Below are 21,541 nucleotides of genomic sequence, written 5' to 3'. Positions count from 1 at the left end.
CTTTTATTTTGAAATGCCACATCAGATTTGGATGGGACCTCTTTCGTTCGAGACCTGGGGTGGTGTAGTGTCACCCAAAACTGGACTGGTGTTGCGATAACTCATGGATTTTTTAATGAATATTTGAAATCAGTGGTAGTGATAGTAAAATATACCAATTTCAGGGGACTTTTATTTTGAAATGGCACATCAGATTTGGATAGGACCTGGGGTGGTGTAGTGTCCCCCAGAACTGGACCGGTGTTGCGATATCTCATTAAAAAAGATTTAACAGATTTTTTTCAGTCAGGGGTAATGACAGCAAAATATGCAGTTTTCAGAGACTTTTACTTTGAAATACAATATCAGGTCTTCATCAAACCTCTTTTAGTGGAGTCCTTGGTGGTCTGTCACACAGATCTGGACTTGTCTTGCGATACCAATGGTGTTATTTTAGGGTGGCTTTGGCTCAGTAGGTAGAACAGGTTAGAATCCCTGCTACGACGGTCTGCATGTCGAAGTGTCCTTGGGCAAGACACTGAACCGCAATTTGCTCCCAGCGGGCCTGGCAGCGCCTTGCATGGCAGCAGTCGCCCATTGGTTCATGAATGTGTGTGTGAATGTGAGGCTTTGTAAAGCGCTTTGAGCACTGTGATGGTGTAGATAAAGCGCTATATAGGTGCAGTCCATTTACTATTTATCTTTCATAAGATATCAAATAAAGTAAAAAATTTTTGAATGCATCTCAAGATTCAAATTAACTTTGCTGGTTGCATTCCGTAACCGAAGAGTATTGACGTCCGTATTATTGGGAAGCTCTTATTTTGAAGGTGGCTTTCGCCGCTAGTTGGCGACCTATTACCGTAATGCCTAGTATGAACAAAATTAGGGGCGGCAGAAGGTGGCTGTCGAAGTCTTCGATAGAGGCTCAGCGTCAAAGCGGTAAGAAAGACCCGAGATGGAGAGAAGCGGTAGTGTGACTTTCTGGCTTTTGTGCGATAACACAAAGGACAAAATCACCCATTTTGAATTCATAGCTTGTATTTTTAGCGTTTTCTGAGGCAGTAGGCGTGGAAAACGTGTAGACTGTGGCTTTATCGTAGCTTGTACAGTATACTAAATGCTCAAACTAGCTCCTTAGCTAACTTGTACTTTTCCTAATTTTCTTCACTTGGCACACAAACGCGTTATTTGGTTGCTAGCAGCCTAAATCTAAACGCTCCCCCCGAATGAACAGGAGATACTCTTAGTTTCGTTTTGTGGGAACTCGAGAGACCCTTTAGCTCTCGCTATGATATTTCCTCGTCGTTATTATGCTATTGTACAGGGCTCTAAACTACACTTCTAGCACTGGTGTGACCAACTTATGAACAATTTAATGATGACCACAAAAATACCTCATGAGAATTTAATTTGACAGCTGATATCTAGCCATTTCCCACGGGTTTCTTGATCGTAGCCAAAATCCCTGGGAATACAATTAATCTTAAACATGTCAAGTAGGGCATACAGTAAAGTAATAGGGAATCAGCAGCATTTTTGTCGTGTTTATTGTATTCTACAGATAAAATACCTAACCTTGAGTGATGCCAGGCATAAAAATGAACAAGAAATGGAAGAAACAAGAGTAGGCTAATATTTTTTTCCTTGTCGTTTTCCTACTCTTTAAAACCGGTGAAAATACACCTCTATTTCTGGCCAACACCTTAATACTCAAACAATGGGGTCGAGATTTTAGGTGTGACTTTTTTGTTGAATCTGAGTTTCAAACGTTCATAACTATTGTTCATCTTTATTATATTCTCAAAAGGTTGATGGGTCATTGAAAAGCTTGTAAACATAGAACAAGAAAACGTATAGTAATGATGAAGAAGCCAAGGGCCTAGGTTTACAAAAAATAATAATTGTCAAGATCCAAAAAAGTGTTTTCAGATGGCAGCTATAAAGTTTGGGAAAAGTTGTCTATTATAATACGTGCACAGGCTCTTCCAAAAATGTTATGTCATCATTGAATATTGGACGTGTTCTTCGACGCCATTCGTGGTGTATAACACGAACGGAGAAAAACAGAAAACAAGCGTGTTCGATATTTACTCAAATTCCGCAATCAAGGGTGGGGCTGGTTGAGTGATCACTATCGACAGTCAGCCAGCAGTGGATACATACACACACAACTAGTTTCGCCTCATTGTTAGGAATTGGAATAGATTCCGTTTAACTTTGTCATAACGCGTCACAAGACGAGTACAACCAGAAATGAACAAAGAGTAGACCATGTGGTACTGCCTCAAAAAGTGCCAAAATTTCCAAAGCGACATCTGCAAAATATTTGTTGCTTGGGAGCCCTTGTTCAAAAGTTTCCAACGTGTCGATAAATCACTGCTTTTGCAATTTATAAATGGGCAGCATGTGGTAAGGAAATGTTCAGGATATTTAAGTTTGTGATTCTTGTCATATGGCCAACAATGGTAAAACAATTCTGCTTATCTTTAAAGTTGGCTAGCCTCTGCTGATTTCAAATTCTGTTAATCTTTAATTAAATTCGCTCCAAATTGTTGAGACTGGGGCATGGTGACCATGAAAAAAAGATGTTATTTATTATGGCTTTATGTTGTTTTAGTTTGTCTTTTCTTCCTTTAACAATGAGAGTTTTCAAAAGTTCCCTTGATTTACCCTAGCATTCATTTTACAAAGGGAGAAATTGTTGGTTTCTAAATAAACTCCCAAATATATCCTTTGTTCTCTTGGTAGCTTGCCAGGGGCTGCTGCGTATTGCGCGGCGACCAGTCGTTATTGCATCAGTGGTCTACTTATATTTATTGTCTATCATAAAACTGCTAACTGTATGCAGTGGAAACTTTGGTGTTTGTTCAGTTGCCTTGTGTCTATTTATTTTTTTGGGGGGGTGGCAAAATGGCTTGAACTCGCAATGTCTCGTCGTTACAGATATGGCGACAACGTCCGACTCAGATTTCGAGTACTTGGACTGCGACTGGGACTATGATGGTGATGGTGAAGCCTTCTCAGTGTTTAAGGTGTGTTGATGACAAGCATCAAGCGAACATATTGTGTGTATATCTATAGAGATGTATCCCTCTTATTATTTTATCAATTCTTTTAAATCTCAGACCATGCACAGTGGTTATTACGGAACCCCCGCCTGCTTCAGTACAAGTAAGTCTGGACAAAAAAAAAAAAAAAAAAAAATGTCATGGATGTGCAGTGTAAAAGTCCAATTTATTCATTTTTTCCCCTCTGCCTACGGCAAATGGAGATATGCTGAACACAATCTATTCTCTATATTAATATAATTACAGGATGTGTATCAGAAAAGTTTAAAAATTAAGTCTTGAAAAGCGTGCAAGTGTAAAACCTGTGTAGTCTTCTTGAATTAGTAAAAATAGATTCTGTATTCCAACTCCAGAGGTCCTCAAATAGTTTTTTTTAAATTCTGCATTATATGTACTGAAATGTATCAAGAAAGAACTTAATAATGCCACTTTGTTGTCCAAAATCATCAAACCAGCTAATTAAAGGATCCATAGCACAGGTGTCAAACTGGTGGCCCGGGGACCAAATCCGGCCCGCTCGTTTTTTTATAGGATTACAATTATTGCAACATTGATGCTAGTTTCATTAGCTTGTCTATGGAGTTTTGCTTTGTGTGTTAGCATTAAACTAGCGGACTTGGTAGTGTGATGAAATATACAACTTGTAATTCTCTTTATGATCCTTATTCTGTTTGTCTGTTTGTGTGTGTGTGTGTGTGTGTGTGTGTGTGTGTGTGCGCGCACTTAGTTTGTGTGAACGATTCATGGAACGAAATCCCAGTGGACATCAAAAAGTCTGCAGGGCATCTGATGAGACTTCACACCTACTGGCTGCCACTCCTGCTTCGCAACGACACCATGAACGAAACCTTCAACTGGGCTACGTCCGTTGGCGTGGTCAACGCACAGTAAGTCAAATTTATGTCAAATTTTATTTATGGACCAGCCCTAGAGATGAGCGGCCATCTCGTTGTCAAGGGGGGTCCGACGTAAAACATAATACACGTGCGACATACAGTGAACCCCGCATATTCGCAGTTCGGAATTTGCAGACCTATCCTCCATTGTTCACTGAACCTACCACTGTTTTTTAGTGCTTAGTCCAAAGTCACTTCACTATAACTGGTGGCACCTTGGTTCCAAGCAACGACGTTGAGCTGAAGGGTGGAGCGTCATTTAGTCAGGACGTAGCCTTATCTCACAGAAAAAACGGCTTTCATCTTTTGAATGTTAATATAAAATATATTATACATAATAATTTCTGCATTCACGCATATTTATACCATTTGTGTGTGTGTCCTTCATGAAGTGATCCAACCATTGTGAATCTGAAGACGCTGCGCAAGATTGAAACCCTGGAGGCGATTCTCAGAGCTATGGAGATCGGATCTGTAAGTCAAATTGAGTTGCGGCAAATAGTGGCCTCAGCTTTTAGAGATACTGTGCCCCAATTAGTCATCAGGGGCCTAGTCCACTTAAATACAAATACAAATGTGTTCTAGAACCCTTACCCTGATGTAAAGTTGACATTCCTGATCTCTGGACTGATTGTGTCACAGTGGTCAGATAACTGCCAAGGTTGTCTCCTTAGCTCTCGCTGTTCCAGGCTTCAGAAATGATAAGAATCGCGTCTCGGGTGGTTTTCAAGCAGGGATTTTTTTCCCCCCCTACTGTCTTGTTTTTCAGTTTTCCAAGGAACAAATGTCTCATCTCATCGTAATAAGTGCTAGCTTTAGCGAGGTAAGTCTGAAGCTGTATGCATGTGCTACTACATCATACAGCGGACTTTCGGGAGTACATCAAAAGTTGTTGGTTCTCCGTTCCCTTTCTGAGGGTTCGCTGTTGAAGGAGACCATCTCTGAACGTGTGTGTCTTTTTGTGTGTTTTTGCCTGTGTGTGGGTGAACTCAGCTATTGCCGGAGGCTCTGGAGGAGGCTTTGCTGTGGCTGGAGCTGACGGGAGAGCCTGAGATCGAAGCTCGTGTACTGAAGCTGGGCCACAAGCGCACCTGCTACGCAGCTTTGTGCTACATCTTCAGAAACTGTAAAGTGCATCTGCTAAATGCTGTTCAATCTCTCTGTCTGTCGATCCGTCTATCTGTTTGCCTTTGTCAAAATCGCTGTCTATATTGCTATATGTAGTGTTACCTTGACTTGGTTTTTTTGAGATCCAAGCCGTGGCTCATCCGATTTTAAGGGCGGGTGATAAAAGAAAAACTTTGCCTTTCGTAAGTCAGCTAGCTTAATGTTACACACTAACGAATAGCATTAATGTAACGGTGTCGTAACCGTTTAAGAAACCTGACCACAAACGGTGCAGCAACACATGTAGACAGTCAATACTGTAGACCAGTATTCACAGGCATATAGTCTTCAAACTTTGCTAAAAACAACTATTATTATTGAAACTTCCTGGGCCATATATATCTATATCTACAAAATAAACTAACTGATGTTATGATACAGCTGCTGTTCATTTAAATTAACACCAACAATACACAGCTTTAGCATGAACTTGCACAAGGATGTTTGTTTTTTGTTTTTGCTGGAAAGCGGCTGTTGATTGGCACATTTACAATTACTTGACATCACTGCTTATCGGAGGCTTGGCGGAGGTCTTGCCGAATGACACCGGTGGCGGAGGACTGTACGCGTGGCCTCCCGACATCTCAAAGTTCACCAACACGCTCTTTGTCTCTTTTTCAGTTGCGCTTTACGTCTATTACATGGGGACGAACATGGGGAGGATGATAGATTTGATGAGAACAAAACCCCCCGAGCACCTTCTAGCGGTAAGACTTAACAGGAGGTTGCATTTATATGGGTCACTTCATGAACCAGGTCATGCAGAATTATCTTAATTTGATTTGGTTTTACTTAAATCACCCCCCCCCCCACACACACACACCCGTGTTACCTAAATGTATAATATGAAATTAAAATCAGTTTATTTTTACAATGATTTCTCACTGCACATTTTATGATGCGGTTCTCATCCAGGAAAGTGATGTCATCAAGAAACAAGGGAACGATCTATTTCAGGAGGAGAAGTACGAAGAAGCAGCGGCCGCTTATTCCAAAGCCATCAAATATTTGTACGTTTTGTCCCCCCACCCACACAAGGTGGCTTGACTATAAATACATTTGTAACAATTGATTTTCTCCTCTCCTCCAACTTCGTTCCCCAGCCCTGAAAACCACATCATCTTTGGCAACCGGGCGCTTTGTTATATCCGCTGTAAGAAATATACGTAAGTACATGCGTCATCCTTTTTCTGTAAAGATCGGGTTCAAAGTGCAGACATTTTTTTATACATTATTGCTATTTTAGTTCTATGAGAAGTTATTCTGTACAATTTTCCATTATATTCTGCTTCTACTGTATGAAAATGGCAACAATTTACAATGGCTGTGAACCCAATTTTTTTGAATGACCCTTCACATCTGCAAATCTGAATAGCTCTCATGGAAGTGGAACCTGGATTTTAGAATGTGCAAATCCTGATGATTTGAAATGTTTTCCTGCAGGTAAGATTGATTAATTGATTTATTTATTGATATATTTTTACAGAGAAGCCGCTGCTGATGGAAAACGAGCCACTCTAATAGAACCGCTCTGGCCCAAGGTACTTTTGTCCCCCCTAGTATGTAGCATGGGGTTACATAATTGTTAGTTTCTTATCTTGCATTAAATCTTACGAAAGTGTTACATTTTAAGCGTTTTGTTTTTTTGTTTGTTTTCTTTGCGACTGACAAATTTCCAGGGCCACTACCGCTACTGTGAGGCCTTGTTCCTGTTGGGCGAGGTCCAGTGGGCCTTGGGCGCCAACATCTCGGCACAGAATCTTTGCAAGCACGGCCGCGAGGGGGTCAAAGACCTGGAGCAGCAGCATCAGAAGTTTGTGAGCGAAACAAAAGGCAGCGAAGGTGCACTTGACTTACAGTGAGGCTTGTGAATACGGCATCCCAAACTCATACTTTTGTTTCTCTGTATAGCAGGATCCTCAAAGAACAATCAAAGTGCCGCGGGAACCCCTAAGAAAAATCCGAATGCTGCGGGACACCCTAAGAAAGAGAAGAGTAAAGCAGGACCCCCTAAGAAAGATCAAAATGCAGCGAGACTCTCTAAGAAAGATCAGAGTACAGCGGAACCCCCTAAGAAAAGTCAAAATTCAACGTAAGAGCATGTTTACCAGCAACAATAGTCATTTACTTTTGTACCCGAGAACATTTTAGTCTGTCCTTTTTACTATTACCTCAGTACAGGAGTTGAATCAGTATCTTGTACATAAGACCCCTATCTCACGTCTGGAGACTAGCCGGGTCGCCAGGAAGTCGCGGTGAAATCGAACATGTTCGATTTCATTGGACACTTTTTTTAGATTCCGTAGAAACTGATGTCTCCTCTCTGTAGGCAATCGATCAATATTAACTTTCAATCTCTGTGTTTAAAAAAAACAAATACATAATATGTGATATATTTGTTTAAATAATATATCGATCCACCATAAATCGGATTCTATTAGCAACTTCTGGATGAATTGGTTGTGACCTTGTCTGGAGACGTCTCCGAGGCATCATCCTGGTGAGAGCGAAAGTTATAGTTTGGTTTCTTGGGTCACAGAGTCTCCGGGAATGATCGGCCTGGGCAGTCTCTGTGGCATCTCCGCCTGTGACATAGGGGTCTAAGTACTGAGTGAAAGTGTTTTTGCCGCGTCAGTGTTTACACGTGTGCAAACAAGAATGTTGATAATGCAATGACTGAAACGATCCTTTTTTTTCCCCTCCCAGGAAACTAGAGGTCACTACTAAGTCCAGTAAAACGAAGGCCACTAACAAGTCCAATGTAGCTGGGACACAGGAGCCGTCAGGAGAAGGCGACGGCAATGGCAGTAACAATAATAAGAGCAATGGGGTGTTCAAGGTGAATAAACTGCAAGTGACCTCTCAAGCACAACACAGCTGGAAAACACCTTTGAACGTAAACTAACACACCCAGTCACTCAAGGTGTTGAGACGCCCAGTTAGCGCATAAAAGTCTTGCGACACTAGAATTGTTTAAATTGAAACTGAATTTGTTTCCTGTTCTTCTAGGTGGCTGGAGCCAAAATGACTAAGCAGAGCCAACCAGGTATGTCTCACTTAAAGTGCCCCAAAACGTGAATCCTTGTTTTGTTTCCCGCGGGTAGATAGGAGCCGCACTACAAGTATTTGATTGACAGCTGGAGGCGGGATGTTCAAAGCACACAGCGGCACGCCCACAGCGTCTGGAAACTCAACGAATGTCTCAATTCTTGACCATTTTGAAGCCTGATTTCACATACTTTGCGATTTCTTTATCTATTCATTCATTGTTTGGCTTGTTAACATTACTCTTTTCTGTGATGTGTCAAAATTACAAGACTTTTTTTGGCTGGTTTTGTGGGACTTTAGAAGATTTGACTCAGTTTTGTTTGTTGCCATACTGGGTGATATGGTCTTAAAATAATATATCTGAAGTGGTGCAGCAATTAATTGATTAATCGACAACTATTCGATTGTCAAATTATCAACAACTATTTTGATGATAATAATAATCGAGACATTTTTTAACTTAAAATTGTGCAAATCCTCGGGATTTCATCCTCCCAACAGTAAATAATTTCCAATTTCTGTAGTCCCCCATGAAAGCAGAATGATTATCATAGTGTTTAATCAAAATTAGACATTTGCAAACATCTGAAAAAATAGAAAAAGCAAATGACAATGACATTCAAAACAAGTTTTGCTCTTTTGTTATTGTTCCTTTCTGGTGTTTGCTTTATTTGCACTGACATTTTGTGTTGAACTTGCACAACTTCCACAGAGATACAACATTTATTTATCTTAACAATACAAATAATGTGAAGTGTTTTCTCCTTGGGGGGGGGGGAGTGGAAGTCTTTTTATTTATTTTGTATTTGTTTTTTTTCAAAATGTACTGTATGTAAACATGATCCTTCATATATTAACATTTGTATGTATTTTATTTAACATCATAAAATGAGTCATCCATCTGCATGACTTGCCATTTCCATGATTGTTGTCACACCTCCTCCAGTTCTTTTACACAAACGTGATCAGGAAAAGTCACTTAATATAGCGACCAAATCACTAAATTGGCACCACTGACTACCCATATGTAGCCTTTTCTTGACTAGGTTGTTGTACAGCTTCCTAGAAAACTAGGTATCCCTTTTTACATGAAAGTTTGTGGAGGTGTGATTTTGCACACCCCTGATTGGCTATTGTTGTCTCTACAGTAGTTAAAGAGAAGACAGCAGTGAAGACTGCACCCGCTGCCACTAAAGAGCTGCCCAACACTCCAAAGGAGAAATCCAAGAGCAGCAAGAATCAACCCGAGCAGGCGGTAAGAAAATGTGTCGTCCTCTGAAGTGTCAATGATAAAAAGAAAAACACAAAACACCAGGAGCAGACTCGTGCAGGAGCTGCTGTTGACCAGACACTGACATGTAGACTCGCCACCAGGCCCCGCCTCTTTAAGGCACATGCATGTACTTTATCTAACAGACACCACAATTTGTACGGTACAGTTTTATGCTTGCCTTTTTTTTGTGTTCCAATACATTACCTTTTATTTGCAAAGTTTGTTTTAATAGGTTTAAATGTTTTTAAAGCTTGTAGGAGGAGTAAAATTACTGGGATTAACAAGGGTTCACTGTAGCAGGAATAACGGATTTTGTGTGTTTTTCTCGCTTTAGACCCGCCCGAGGCCACTGACAGAGCCGCCTTGATCATAGAGAGGCTGAGAGTGCCTATACAGGATGCCCATTCTTCCCTGACCAGCCAGTGCAGCTACAACTCCGAGCGGGCGTTCAGACAGGCACTGGCCCTGCTGGACACCAACCCGCCCGAGGTAACCAAGGCAATACTGCACTGGTGTCGCAAACACTTTATTTTTTTTATTATTATTTTTTTTTTGTGTGTGCAAATTTCCCACATTTTTAAAATTATTATTATTTTTTTTAATAACCAGGAAATTGGAATGTCTGCACTGGATATGCAGTTGTTGCTTTACGGCCGTGTGTCCGCCCTGACGCAAATTGGCAAGCCTGAGGTAACTAACGAGCACAATAAACAGCAACTGGTGAAGGTCAGATGCAGCAGCTGGTAGACTTTCAATCACTTTTTTGAACAAACAGTAAGAAAAGAAAGAAATGATGACAAGTTGTGTTAAAAAAGACATTGTAGAGGTTTAAAGTTCCAACGGTGATCCGCCATTCACCGGGAGGAAGTGTTCAGAGCCGTTTTCCCGAATGTAGGTTGCGCATAGACCAGATTGATGGCATATATGGGAGAATAATCTAGTTAGATTACTGTGGTTGTTTTTATGTACAGTATACCTTTCACCGATATGCATATTCTCTTTGCGGTACAGTAATGTATTTTTGCTTTATGCAACAGGGGCTGGCGGAAGCTCGAAGACTCCTGGAGAAGATCGAATCGTACGAGGAGAGGCTTTTTCAGTGTCTGGTTTGCTATGCGTACGGGAAGATTTACCTCAAAGAGAATAGGTACGTTGGTACTGTGTCTCACACATTTACAATAGTCTTGTCCTTTCCAGCACTTACAAAGTATGTGTTCAAGTCTTTAAACTAAAGTTTATCCTCTTGTCAGATTTGCAGTCGCACTGAAACATTTTCAAGATTCCATGCAGATGGTGAGGAATCGGGTAACGCCGGGTAAACTCACCTGGCCGCTAACAAAAGAGGTTGTTAAAGAGACCGAGCTGAACCATTTTAAAGTAAGTTTGCACTTACAATCCAAGGTGATACTGCCAGTTCACATTCTGTTTTGTTGCTTTAGAAAATTCTAGACGATTCCATATATTTGTGCAAGTTCCCTCCTCGGCCCGATAGCACCTGTCGACATGTGAACTGCCTCTGCCCTTCCAAAAACATGTATATCACCGACCCGGATTTTAAAGTAAGTTTCAAAATTGTTTTGTGAGTGTAAATAAATGCTGACGCTTTACCTTCACTATCAGGGCTTCGTTCAGTTGAAGTGCAGCCACAAGTGCCTCATTGAGTACCACAATGCCTGCTGGAAAACATTAAAGCCGCTGTACCTTGAGGGTAAAGAGAAGGTAACATCCCAGGCACGGCGTTCTTTCTTTGCTTCCTGAGGACATTTTCGCTCAACACATCTTTTGTGTTTTGTGTCCCACATGGTATGCAGCCATGTCTGACTCCCGACTGTTCCGGTATAATCGATTCTATCCAAATTATTGACCCAACGGGCCAGATGAAATGTAAAATTTTGCTGAGCAACCAAAAGGCGGAGATTCCGAAGAAACCAAAAGTGAAGCAGAAACTTTCAGGGTGAGGATTCAATGGTCAACAAGTTACTTGTGATGTTCAATGAAAAAAAACAACCACGCTTGCTTTCATTCCAGTGTGAAGAAATTGAAGGAGAAGAGCCATTTTAAAAGAGAGAATAATAATAAGCAGACCTTGGAAAAGAAGCCCACTATCAGTAATGAGGTTCTACTGGAAAAAAACAACACCGTAGAGTGTGCCCAACAGAACGGTACGGTAACACTATACATACAGATTATAAGATTGCTATTTATTTTAGCCAAATGTTTGCAAACATAAAATGCATGGAAAATACAATGTGCTGTGACTATCCCAAGATGGAAGTAATGCTAGAACGTCTATCGCTGGTTAGGCCCAGTACACACAGACAAACAGGCTGTTCTTGTCCTGATTTTGGCCGTCAAGCGTAAAACATATCACAGTCTGGATATGTTTTTATAAGATTATCCTATAAGATTGTCATTTGGTCTGAGGTGTGTTTCTCCCGATATTAGGGTCCGAAACGGGTCGGGCCTACAATCTTAGTTGTTTTTTATTTTATATATTTGTCCCGCCCAAAATTGGTAGTGTTTTTTTTTTTTTTTTGGGGTTGGGGGGGGTGGGTGGAATGGATTGCCATTTGAATTAATTATAATGGGGAAAATTTGATATGGGTAAATTGAATTACAAGCTTCATTACAGAACAAATTAAACTCAAGGTACCTCTGTATTTATATTAATGTAAAAAGCTGTGAAAACCCAACTATGATTGCTATAAACACCAGGTTTCCGCAATATAGTGTGGATTCTCACGAGAGACGAGTACATACGTTCCACAAAAAAATCCATGATAGCTAAACCGCAATATAGTAGGCTAACAATGTACTTCTCGTCACTTCTCCAGCCTGGTTGCTGTACCGGGATCGCGTCCTCCTGCAGATCAGAGATAAGATGCAGCTGCTTCGCCAGGAAAAGGGTCTCACCGTGTCGGCCGTGAGCGCAGGCCTCGGGCCCTGGCTGGAGCTGGACTCGGGACGGGGCAACCACCTCGCCAGCAAAATGCTCAACTGGGAGCAGGAGCACCTCGAGACGCTGGATCAGGTGGTCGAGCTGCTCCTCGAACGGAAGAACCGTGTTTGGGCACGCGTCTTCATCCAGCTGCTGTCAAGTACTTTGGATGTTAATGTGGAGCTCAGCTGTTGGGCGGGGCGGCTCAACGATGCAGGTGAGAACTCAGTGAATAATAATAATATTAATAATAATAATGCATCACACTTATATAGTGCATTTCTAGGCACTCAAAGACGCTTTACAATTCATGCATTATTCATTCACTCCACAATCACACTCTGGTGGTGGTAAACTACCTGTGTAGCCACAGCTGCCCTGGGGCAATCTGACAGAACTATGGCTGCCATTCTGCGCCTACGGTCCTTCCGACCAATGCCAAACATCCAACCGCATTCATTTGTAGGCAATGTTGTTGCCCAGAGACACAACGGCAACATGAGCTCGGGCTGGGGATACGAACCGGCAACCCTCTGGTTTTAGGGCGCCAGTTGTCATCTTCATCCAGTGTTTCTGAGTAAGGTGCTCTGAAAAGGCACTTTAACATTTAAGCATGTGTAGTTGCGTTTAAAAATATGATTTAAAGGCGGTTTTTGAACCATACATTTTCTTTGTCCTATATTCTTAAATTGGATCCGTGCGACCTTTAAAAAAAGTATTTGAAAAGTCATAAAACTGACTTCCTTCCTGTTTTGTATTTTGAAGATCTAAAGGCGGCTAAGTCCTTCGTTGAACGCAACGCAGACTCCTTGTATGAGCTGGACCTCACCCCGGTGTTGAACTTTGCTCCTTTGAAAGAAATTATTTCCGAGAGCCCCCCCCCTGGCCCCAACTTAATATCAAGCCATGGACTGACTAAATATGTCAAGCAGCCCTCGCCACATGAAATGAGACTTTTTATCTGGACTCTTGAGGAGCATAGGGACATTTACGTTTCGTGTAACATTTTACTGGATGAGTATTTTGATATGATGGGTAAGTATTTACACCTGACCTCACCTTTTTTTTTTTTTTTTTTTTTTAACCTAATCATCATGTGACTTTCAGCTCTGTTTTCTTTTTCAGATGGACATTGTTCAGTTCTAAAAAAGTCTGATAGTCAAAATGTAAGCAACTCCGCAGCCCTTACTTTTAGTCACCTTCCACAACATTAGGTATACCTGCATCATTGGAGATCCAGTACAAGAGCTGGATAACAAATTCTAGAGAGAATTTGAATTAACACTCAGACAGCAACCATGTTGATAAACACTGATCTTAAGCTCTCATTTGATGGTGCAAGTGTACTTGCAAGTGTAGCCGATGAGGATATATTTTTGCTCTGTAAAGTAACACTTGTGACAATTACTATTTCAGAGTTTTCCTGCGAGTGTTAAGAGTCGTGCGCGAAAAAAGATGAAGAACAAGGTTTGTAATTTAGTTATTAGTGTGGTTTTTCGACTACTCCGCATGAGGATCATTAATGCAGAGTAAAATACAGTATTAGCTGTATGATTACCGGTAACTTTTTAAAAGTAATGAATCCAATGTGTAATTTATCGTTCTAAACTCCTCACAGGGGCTTCAAGTTTGGTCTTGGCCACGTAATAATGTTGCAGCAGATGAGTGGGACCAAGAAGATCCAATGTAAGTTGCATAGCAAGTGTGGAGCCGTCTCGTCGGGATGTCACAATCCATTTTCCTAAGAAACGCCGTCGTTTTCATCAACAGATATTTCCCCGACCCCAACGACCCCTTCAGTACTCCCAGCCACCTTCGAAAACAGTTGTTCGAATTTGAGGAACAGTATAACAGCACCAGACACACGAGGGATTTTAAAAAGAGTTTGGACAACAATCCGGATCCCACCGAGAAAGATTTGTACAAGTGAGTACGAGCCTCAGATGGTCATATGTGCCTTGCCTTCTAGGGGTGGGAATTGTGGATGAATGCACATTATGATATTTTGGAGATACTTTTCCAAAATATTAATATATTCTAGGGAAAGAAATGTACAAATTATCACAGTCGCTATATACTGAAAGAAACACATTTAGAAACATAAAGCATGCATAACAATTGAAAGGTGAGCATAGAATAAGCCTATAAACATCCCACAATGAGGAAATTTTAAATGTGACATAATTCAAGGTATGTGTAAATGGTTATTTTAATTAGGAGACATTATGCTTTTTTCCACAATTTATCATGAAATTTTAGTTGAAAGCCGCACTATCCAGAACGTTTTGCGTGTAGTGTATTGCGGGTGGGTCTGGAATTTATTCCAGCCCTGCTGCGAATAGCGAAAATCTGCTAATAATTGATGCCATCCTAAAAGTGGTTTAAAATTGCGTACAGATGCCACAAAGTGCCAGCAAAGCAGTTAAAACGGAGAGAATCCTAAACCTCCAACGCCATACACACACGTAGTTTGTACACAATCACAAACACGTTAAATAAACAGTAGTTAATTGATTTGACACAAACAAAACCACCTTTACATGAGGCTCATCAATTGCATTAGCTAGTAGTCTAGCCTAAACACACTAGCACAAACTGATGTGACACCACACATAGGCAAAGAAATATGCGCAATAGCACTTCACACAAACAGTATGTCATTAAACTCACCTTTTGACATTTCATACAATATATGTTAGGGAATGTGGAAAATTGTAACGGTAAGGCACACTTTTTTTGAGAGAAAAGAAGAGAGTGGGGTGGGGAGAAAAGTTTTTCAGCAAATAACGGAAAAATAGGTACCCCCCAAAAAATCTGCAAATGCCGAACCGCAAATATACAGTGGTTCACTATGGAGTGTATCGGCAATTAGAAAGCCAAATTTTACATGTTTCCCCTTTTTTCTGTTTCTCCATGTAGCTATTTTGCACAGATTCTAGACCAACACGGTCCCCTGCTCGCCAACGACCCCCTGCTGCTGGGCGAGGTGGAAAACTTCCCGCCCGTGGCAAAGGCCAAGCTCCAAAAGGCGGGCAGCTTAGAGCGCTTCCTGCTACAATCCCTTCGCTTCATAAAGATCGGCAGCTCCTTCGGCCTGGCCAAGCACGCCGTTGCCCTGCAGGACGCCGCCCATGTGGACCACCCGCAACCTCTCCCTGTATTTTCATCCACCCAGAACGCCACTTCTATTCTTAATAATGTAGACACTTCTATAACTTTCCATATGGATCAACACCCCCCACCTGTAACCAAAGCCCCTGTCAATCAAGCGGGCAGCAACAAGATTTCTCCCAATTATTTTAAATCCCTAGATCTTTATACTAGCGAGGTGGAAGAACCCTGGGAAACTTATTCCTGTACAAGCGGTTTAAGTTCAACGCGACCTGAAGAAGTCATTTTGAAGAAACACGCAGAAGTACAGGTAAGATGCCAGTTTTTAACAGAATGTTCCAGTGGTATCTTCACTTCGGAGTTGAACACATTAAATGACAAGTAAACTGAGTTGATTGCAGATGTTGTCTAGCGACAGCATACCTGCAGCTCGTTCATATCTCAAATTTTGGCCTGCAACACAAAGGAAAACTTCTAAATTTGTGCACTCATACAGTATGTACATCAGAGGTCTATTATCTTTAGTTAAGTGCTTCCTCAAATTGGACGTATCACCCCTGCTTGGCCGGCTTTGTACTTTGTGTCACAGTTGTTGCAGCGAGCGTAATTTGCATCGCTTTTCAAGAAATGGAGCCATGCTTACGAGCGCTTTTCATCCATGCTGTTGAATGCGATTGAATCGGTGGCGACTAGGTGATGTCATTACACTCGTGCGTGCGCTCCTGCTTTCAAGTATGCCATGGAAGCTCTGCAACTCTTGTACTCCCGCACAGTAGCAAGGATGCATTTATGTACCGAAACAGGGTACCGTTTGATTTTGCGTGAATCGGTACTCGGTAGTACCAACCGAAATCGGTCGGTAACAAATAAGGTACCGACTTCAGTACCCATGCCTAGAGGTGAAGCAAGGAAACCTTGGCAAAAAACTTGCAGTTTGGAAGCCCCTACCTCGGGTCAAAAGTTTCCAACGTGGATAAATCACAATTTTTGGAATCTGTTAATGGGCACTATGTCCATAGTAATGTTGGGCATGATTGACTCTGTGATTGCCTTCCACCAAGCTCCTTTCTTTCCATATAATAAACAATGTGAATATGATCCTGTTCATGTTGTTTGTTTCTGAGCGGCAATTAAATTCAGTGGTCACTTTTTTGAAAAATAGTTCACCTGAATTTGGAAGCACATTAACACGCTTTGTTTTACATGATCCCTTAGACGTATCAAGCAATCAAGGACTGCGTTGCAGTGAACACAGAACCTTGGGAGCCTTACGAGAGCCTCCAGGTAAGTTCTTGTCTTGTGTATGGGTTATTTTCCAGATGTTGTACTATACGTTTCTTTAACAAACAATAATTCTCCAGGGAGACAAAAAGGTAAAGAGCAATAAGGAAATGGAGGAGCAGATGAGCAAAATGGCAAATTACCGCAAGGAAGTGGATCAGAAGCACAAAGAGACCCTCATGTCCTTAGAGAAAGACATCCAGGAGATCAGTACCAACATACAAGTGAGCTCCAGAGCGGAAGACGGAACCGGCGGCTCTGGCCCGTCTCTCAAGTTGTTATTCATCACCTTCTTCTCCTCCCTGTCAAGGTGACAAACAAAGAGTTGGCCCTGTTCCAGCAGAAGCTTGAGGAGGAGGTTAAGAAGGACCAGAAGGAGAAGAAGGCTAACCAGGAGGTACTAAAGACCCTCAAGATGGAGATGGAGAAGTTGGTGGAGGAACAAAGGAGGTAGGTATGGAAATCCACACAAATCCAAATAAAAATCTGCCCTCATCTAAACAATGTTCTGATTTGATCACATGAAGTCTTACCGAAGGAATCCGCGCAAACAAGGCCAGCTATGAAGAGGAATTGAATAAGTTCTTGGAGCTAAGGTATGTTAATGTTCAAACACAATATACATTCATGATACAACTTAAATGGGATGTTAATAAGGTCTTTTAAAAATTCCATCTTCAAGCAATCAGTCAGAAGCTGAGAAGATGAGTCTGGAGGATGAGATCAAGCGCTGCAAAAACTCAGTTGCCGCGGCGACCAGGAAGTCCCACACTGCCCAAGTAAGCACCTTAAACTATTTTGTGTGGCTGTAGCGGCTTAGTTTTCTCCTGCTAAAATTGTACGTTCCTTTTTATTCTTTAAAAGAAATAGTCCAAATATTCTGAGATGCGAAGCAAAAATCCAAGTAATCCCAATTTTGCTCCACCAGTTGTCCATGCTGAAAAGCAAATGGGAGCAGCGTTCGTACGGCCTCCGCGTTCAGCTGGCCGACGCCAAATCTCTGCTGGTCAAGCTGAATGAAAATGTGCAGCGGTAAGGAGCGGAGGAGCGTCTTTTAAATATGACTAGGGCTGATTTAGAGTTGGAATTGACTTAACTTGACGTGGATATCAACATTTGACTGGCAGCTTTCCCCCCCTGGAAGCGAGCGGACAAAATGTGAGAGCTAAAGTCCGAGAGCTGGAGCAGAAAATCACTGCTGCTGAGGTATACAAATTGATTGAAATGCGCCGCATGAAGTGTATTTAAAACACTACGTAATACACTGTTTTGTACAAATAGCATCCATTCAGAATTTTCCGCTTTTTGAAGGTAATGTCAGAAGTGCCTTTTACACTGCCCGAAAAGCCACAATTTTTTTTGTTGCTGTTATGTATAAACAGCATAGCCACAGAAAGCTGACCAAATGTTCTCATTTTTTTTAAAGGTCCCGCATTTTGGCTATTTTGACCTCCATAGAGTGACTCTCACGTGGACTTAATATAAAAGTGTCCATTTTATTTTTTTAAAAAACACCTTTTTTTTTTTTTTTTTTATACGAGTGTGCAGAAAAGGCCCCTCTGACAGCTACTTCTGTTTGACCCAGTTTTGTATCTGCTTAGTCCATATTTGGCTAAGACCGCCCCCTTTCCTCTGATTTGTTGCCTCTGTATAGAAGACCCACTTGTGATAGCATACGTGTTTATGTTTACAGCGCTGGTTTGGGAGCGGAAAGGTAGGCGCAGGTCTTCTCTAGTGACATAGATAAGCTCGAAATTCAAATGAAAAACATCTGGAACTCAGGAATGAGTGGATGATTTTAATTCATATTTCATTCATAAAGTTGGTTTAGCAAAAAACGGGACCTTAAACTAATTTTCAGAGGTAGAATCAGAAGTTCAGATTACATATAAAAGCCATAATTTTCTGTGTAAATGGCACCAACATTAAATGTCCCACCATTGAGAGGGAATCAGTCGCCCGTTTTTAGCAAACAGCACTGACATGGAAGGAGGAGACAAAGTTGACCTGCAAATGTTTCATATCTCAGAATTAACACCATTTATTTTGCTGTCTGCTACTGTGTGAATGCAAAATGGCTGCCTCATCCTGGCACTTCAACTCCCAGATCCCTCTGGTGTATTGCAGCAACATAAGGAGGCTCTCCCCAGTGGCATTAAGAGCAAAGACAGCTTGAGTGACGAAGAAGGACCATTTGTAAAAAAAAAAAAAAAAAGGAACTCTGAAGACACTAAGATACATTTGTGATAAGTTGCATGAAAAGGGCACTTTAAGCAATGGGAGAAAAATCGTATAGATTCAAAAATGTAATTAGCATCTTCAGAAAACGTTGCAAATCATGAAACTTCACTAAAGACATTTTGGCATTAAAAGTTTGAAAAGTATTACTTAAAGAATATTCATTTCTTAAACAATTTATCACTTTTTGATGGAAAAGCAACTCCCAATAATTCAAATACTCATATCAGTAAAATTAATAAATTTTCAAAAAGGAAATTCAGAGGGCCATGTCTTTACTGTTAGTGCTTAAATTATAAGAAAATGACCCATATACATGTATGTATAAAAAAGGCAGCTTTACGCTGTCTGTGTCGGTGTAAAGATTTCCGACATGCAACAGTACTGGGTCGTCCCTGACCCCTTTTCACCCTATTTTGTGTTCAATACATAGGCGGATAAATGCCAGCCTTTCTAAGATGACTTGTTAGATTTCGATGGGGCTACAGTAGCTGAAAGTCTCAATATTACCCACAGACACAATACAAGGTGCAGGTGGAGGAACTCGAAAGTGGCCAAAGGGTAAAAGACATACTCGGCACCAACCAGAGTGATCCTCAACTTTCTCTGGTAAGAGATAGAGTGAAAAAGTTGATGTGTACTGATGGGCACCGTTCTGACTCCGCTTTCTGGCATACAACGTTGTAGCTGTCTTCCGGCATGACTTCTCTGAGCGTTGCCCCCGCACCCTCGCCGCAGTCGATAGTACCCTCTGTGTCGGCTTCCCCTGTCAAGACTAGAAAATCGGCCAGATCGACACAGGCCGGAAACACAGTGTTTGAAAAGGCCATGGAGCGCCTGGCCACCATTTTCCCTGACTACACGAGGTAATCTCCGCTCACTATTCGCATTTTCTGCGGGACCTACCCCAGTTATTTGTTGAAAAACTCTCTTCCTGTTTTTTTGTCGTCTTTCTGACATGCCACAAGATCTCTCTATTGCCCTGTCAAAATATTTATTGTCAAGGATGTATTTTGAAGTGATACATCTCAACATAATTGTAAGGGCAATGTTGTTGGATGAGTAACCAATGAAATTCAACTCATTTGTGATCATAGTTTGTGGTATACAGTGAACGCCTGCATATTCACGGTCTGGCATTTTTAAATTTACCTATCGATTACTCGTTTTATTGCTATGTATGGGGATTACTGTATAAACAAGTCCAATTTATTTGTATAGCCCTTAATCAGAGATTACAGCACTTTAAATTACCTTGCGCCAATACAGTAACATTTTGATATCTTTCAATTTATATTGGGCTTTTGTAACAAACCTAACTTTATGTTTTGCATTCCCACCCCCAAGATCAGACTTAATGAGGTTTTTAAAGCATCTGCGGTCATCCAACGGCGACAACCTGATCAACATGAGCTTGCAGGATGTGGTCAGTGGAGTGAGCCATCTGATCCTGGACCAGCAGGTAGACCATTTTGAAGTCGGGTGTCTGATCTTGGATTCATGACACTCACATAGGCTGTGTCCTCTCAGGAGGCGGTCACACCTGGGGCCAAATCCAAGACGACTGGGGTCGGAGGTATGGCTACGCCCCTTCCGGTGGACCCACGTCCGGTCTGGCAGAAGTTAGCGTACCAAAGACCGCTCAGCTCCAGTGCAGTAAGTCCAAATAATTCACATGTGAAATACTCTAAAGCAGTGATTCTCAAAGTATAGTGGTTGGTACGTGCAGAATCACTGAATTTAATGTTCAAACTGCACAATGTTATTGTTGCTTACTTTTTTTTTTTTTTTTTTAAATCCAACACAATACAGTTATGTACAGTTGTGAAAGGGCAATACATTTGCATCTAATGAACTTAGCTGTACTTCGTTTCAGTATTTTTAATGTTGGCCAAGTATTTGTTGAGGTGGCACTCAGTGTAATAAATGTCACAATCACAGGTCTAATGCTTTGCATCTCCTGTATATAACTGCAGCTAAACTTGGAGGACCCCTGCATCATCTGTCACGAAGAAATGAGTGAATGCGACCGCTGTGTTTTGGAGTGCAGACACACCTTCCATAAGCAGGTGAGTCAGGTTAAGTCGAGACTACGTGGCAGAGGTGCGAGTAAGTCACATGGGCAAGGTTTAAGTTAACCTTCAAGTGGAAGGCAAGTCCCGAGTTACGGTGGCAAAAATCAAGCAAGTCAGTACATTTCAAGCAAATTGAGTCAGTTATTTTTGTGTCAAGTGCATCACGTCGTGGCTGAAGACGAAGAGTACGTGTCCCACCTGCCGAAAGCACTCCTTGTTGCTCGACGACTTCCCCGCACTGCCCAGTAGGAGGCGCCAAGCCCAGTGATGGCATCTCTCGTCACCAGTATCATTTTATTTTAATGTTCCCTTTTCACATTTTATGTAAACTTTAGAAGTTATGACTAATAAAAGTCAGTGTTTACACTTTCAAAACCACACACAAAACAAAAATGTCCTCATAGAATTTGCTTTTTTATTGGCATTTTTCATTATTCCATAAGACATCTGAAAATAGGGCAATG

At 41.4% G+C, this 21,541-nt stretch overlaps 1 protein-coding gene across 4 annotated transcripts; it reads left to right on the top strand.

Moving 5' to 3' along the window:
• The first annotated feature begins 791 nt into the window (after positions 1 to 791).
• ttc3 (tetratricopeptide repeat domain 3) lies at positions 792 to 21,470 on the top strand. 4 transcript variants are annotated; one of them, XM_061751754.1, is made up of 44 exons: positions 792 to 921; positions 2,926 to 3,014; positions 3,108 to 3,153; positions 3,778 to 3,937; positions 4,339 to 4,420; positions 4,716 to 4,769; positions 4,940 to 5,072; positions 5,735 to 5,820; positions 6,029 to 6,123; positions 6,217 to 6,279; positions 6,600 to 6,654; positions 6,793 to 6,955; positions 7,028 to 7,205; positions 7,820 to 8,009; positions 8,123 to 8,159; positions 9,310 to 9,417; positions 9,769 to 9,923; positions 10,044 to 10,124; positions 10,472 to 10,581; positions 10,685 to 10,811; positions 10,874 to 10,993; positions 11,055 to 11,153; positions 11,246 to 11,388; positions 11,463 to 11,596; positions 12,269 to 12,589; positions 13,138 to 13,407; positions 13,498 to 13,538; positions 13,789 to 13,839; positions 13,991 to 14,058; positions 14,143 to 14,298; positions 15,292 to 15,793; positions 16,699 to 16,767; positions 16,845 to 16,988; positions 17,075 to 17,214; positions 17,292 to 17,360; positions 17,447 to 17,543; positions 17,693 to 17,796; positions 17,892 to 17,970; positions 19,519 to 19,611; positions 19,690 to 19,868; positions 20,350 to 20,464; positions 20,533 to 20,658; positions 20,979 to 21,071; positions 21,235 to 21,470. In XM_061751754.1, exons 1-44 carry the CDS (start codon positions 846 to 848, stop codon positions 21,343 to 21,345), a joined length of 5,412 nt encoding a protein of 1,803 aa, XP_061607738.1. In that variant the 5' UTR covers positions 792 to 845; the 3' UTR covers positions 21,346 to 21,470. The 4 variants fall into 4 exon arrangements, with proteins under 4 accessions (XP_061607738.1, XP_061607739.1, XP_061607737.1 ...); XM_061751755.1 differs by having other exon boundaries at positions 7,025 to 7,205; positions 7,820 to 7,952; XM_061751753.1 differs by having other exon boundaries at positions 7,025 to 7,205.
• The last annotated feature ends 71 nt before the right edge of the window (positions 21,471 to 21,541 follow it).

The sequence above is a fragment of the Phyllopteryx taeniolatus genome, chromosome 17, assembly GCF_024500385.1.
Source record: "Phyllopteryx taeniolatus isolate TA_2022b chromosome 17, UOR_Ptae_1.2, whole genome shotgun sequence".
NCBI classification, from domain to species: Eukaryota; Metazoa; Chordata; class Actinopteri; order Syngnathiformes; family Syngnathidae; genus Phyllopteryx; species Phyllopteryx taeniolatus.
This window is presented reverse-complemented; position numbering and strand designations above follow the sequence as displayed.

Excerpts from the sequence above, each read along its gene's own strand:
- ttc3 (XM_061751753.1), top strand. The coding sequence starts at position 846 with ATGCCTAGTATGAACAAAATTAGGGGCGGCAGAAGGTGGCTGTCGAAG. Across the intron at positions 3,015-3,107 it reads AAGCCTTCTCAGTGTTTAAG|ACCATGCACAGTGGTTATTA; the intron begins GTGTGTTGATGA and ends TTTAAATCTCAG. Across the intron at positions 15,794-16,698 it reads AGAAACACGCAGAAGTACAG|ACGTATCAAGCAATCAAGGA; the intron begins GTAAGATGCCAG and ends ATGATCCCTTAG.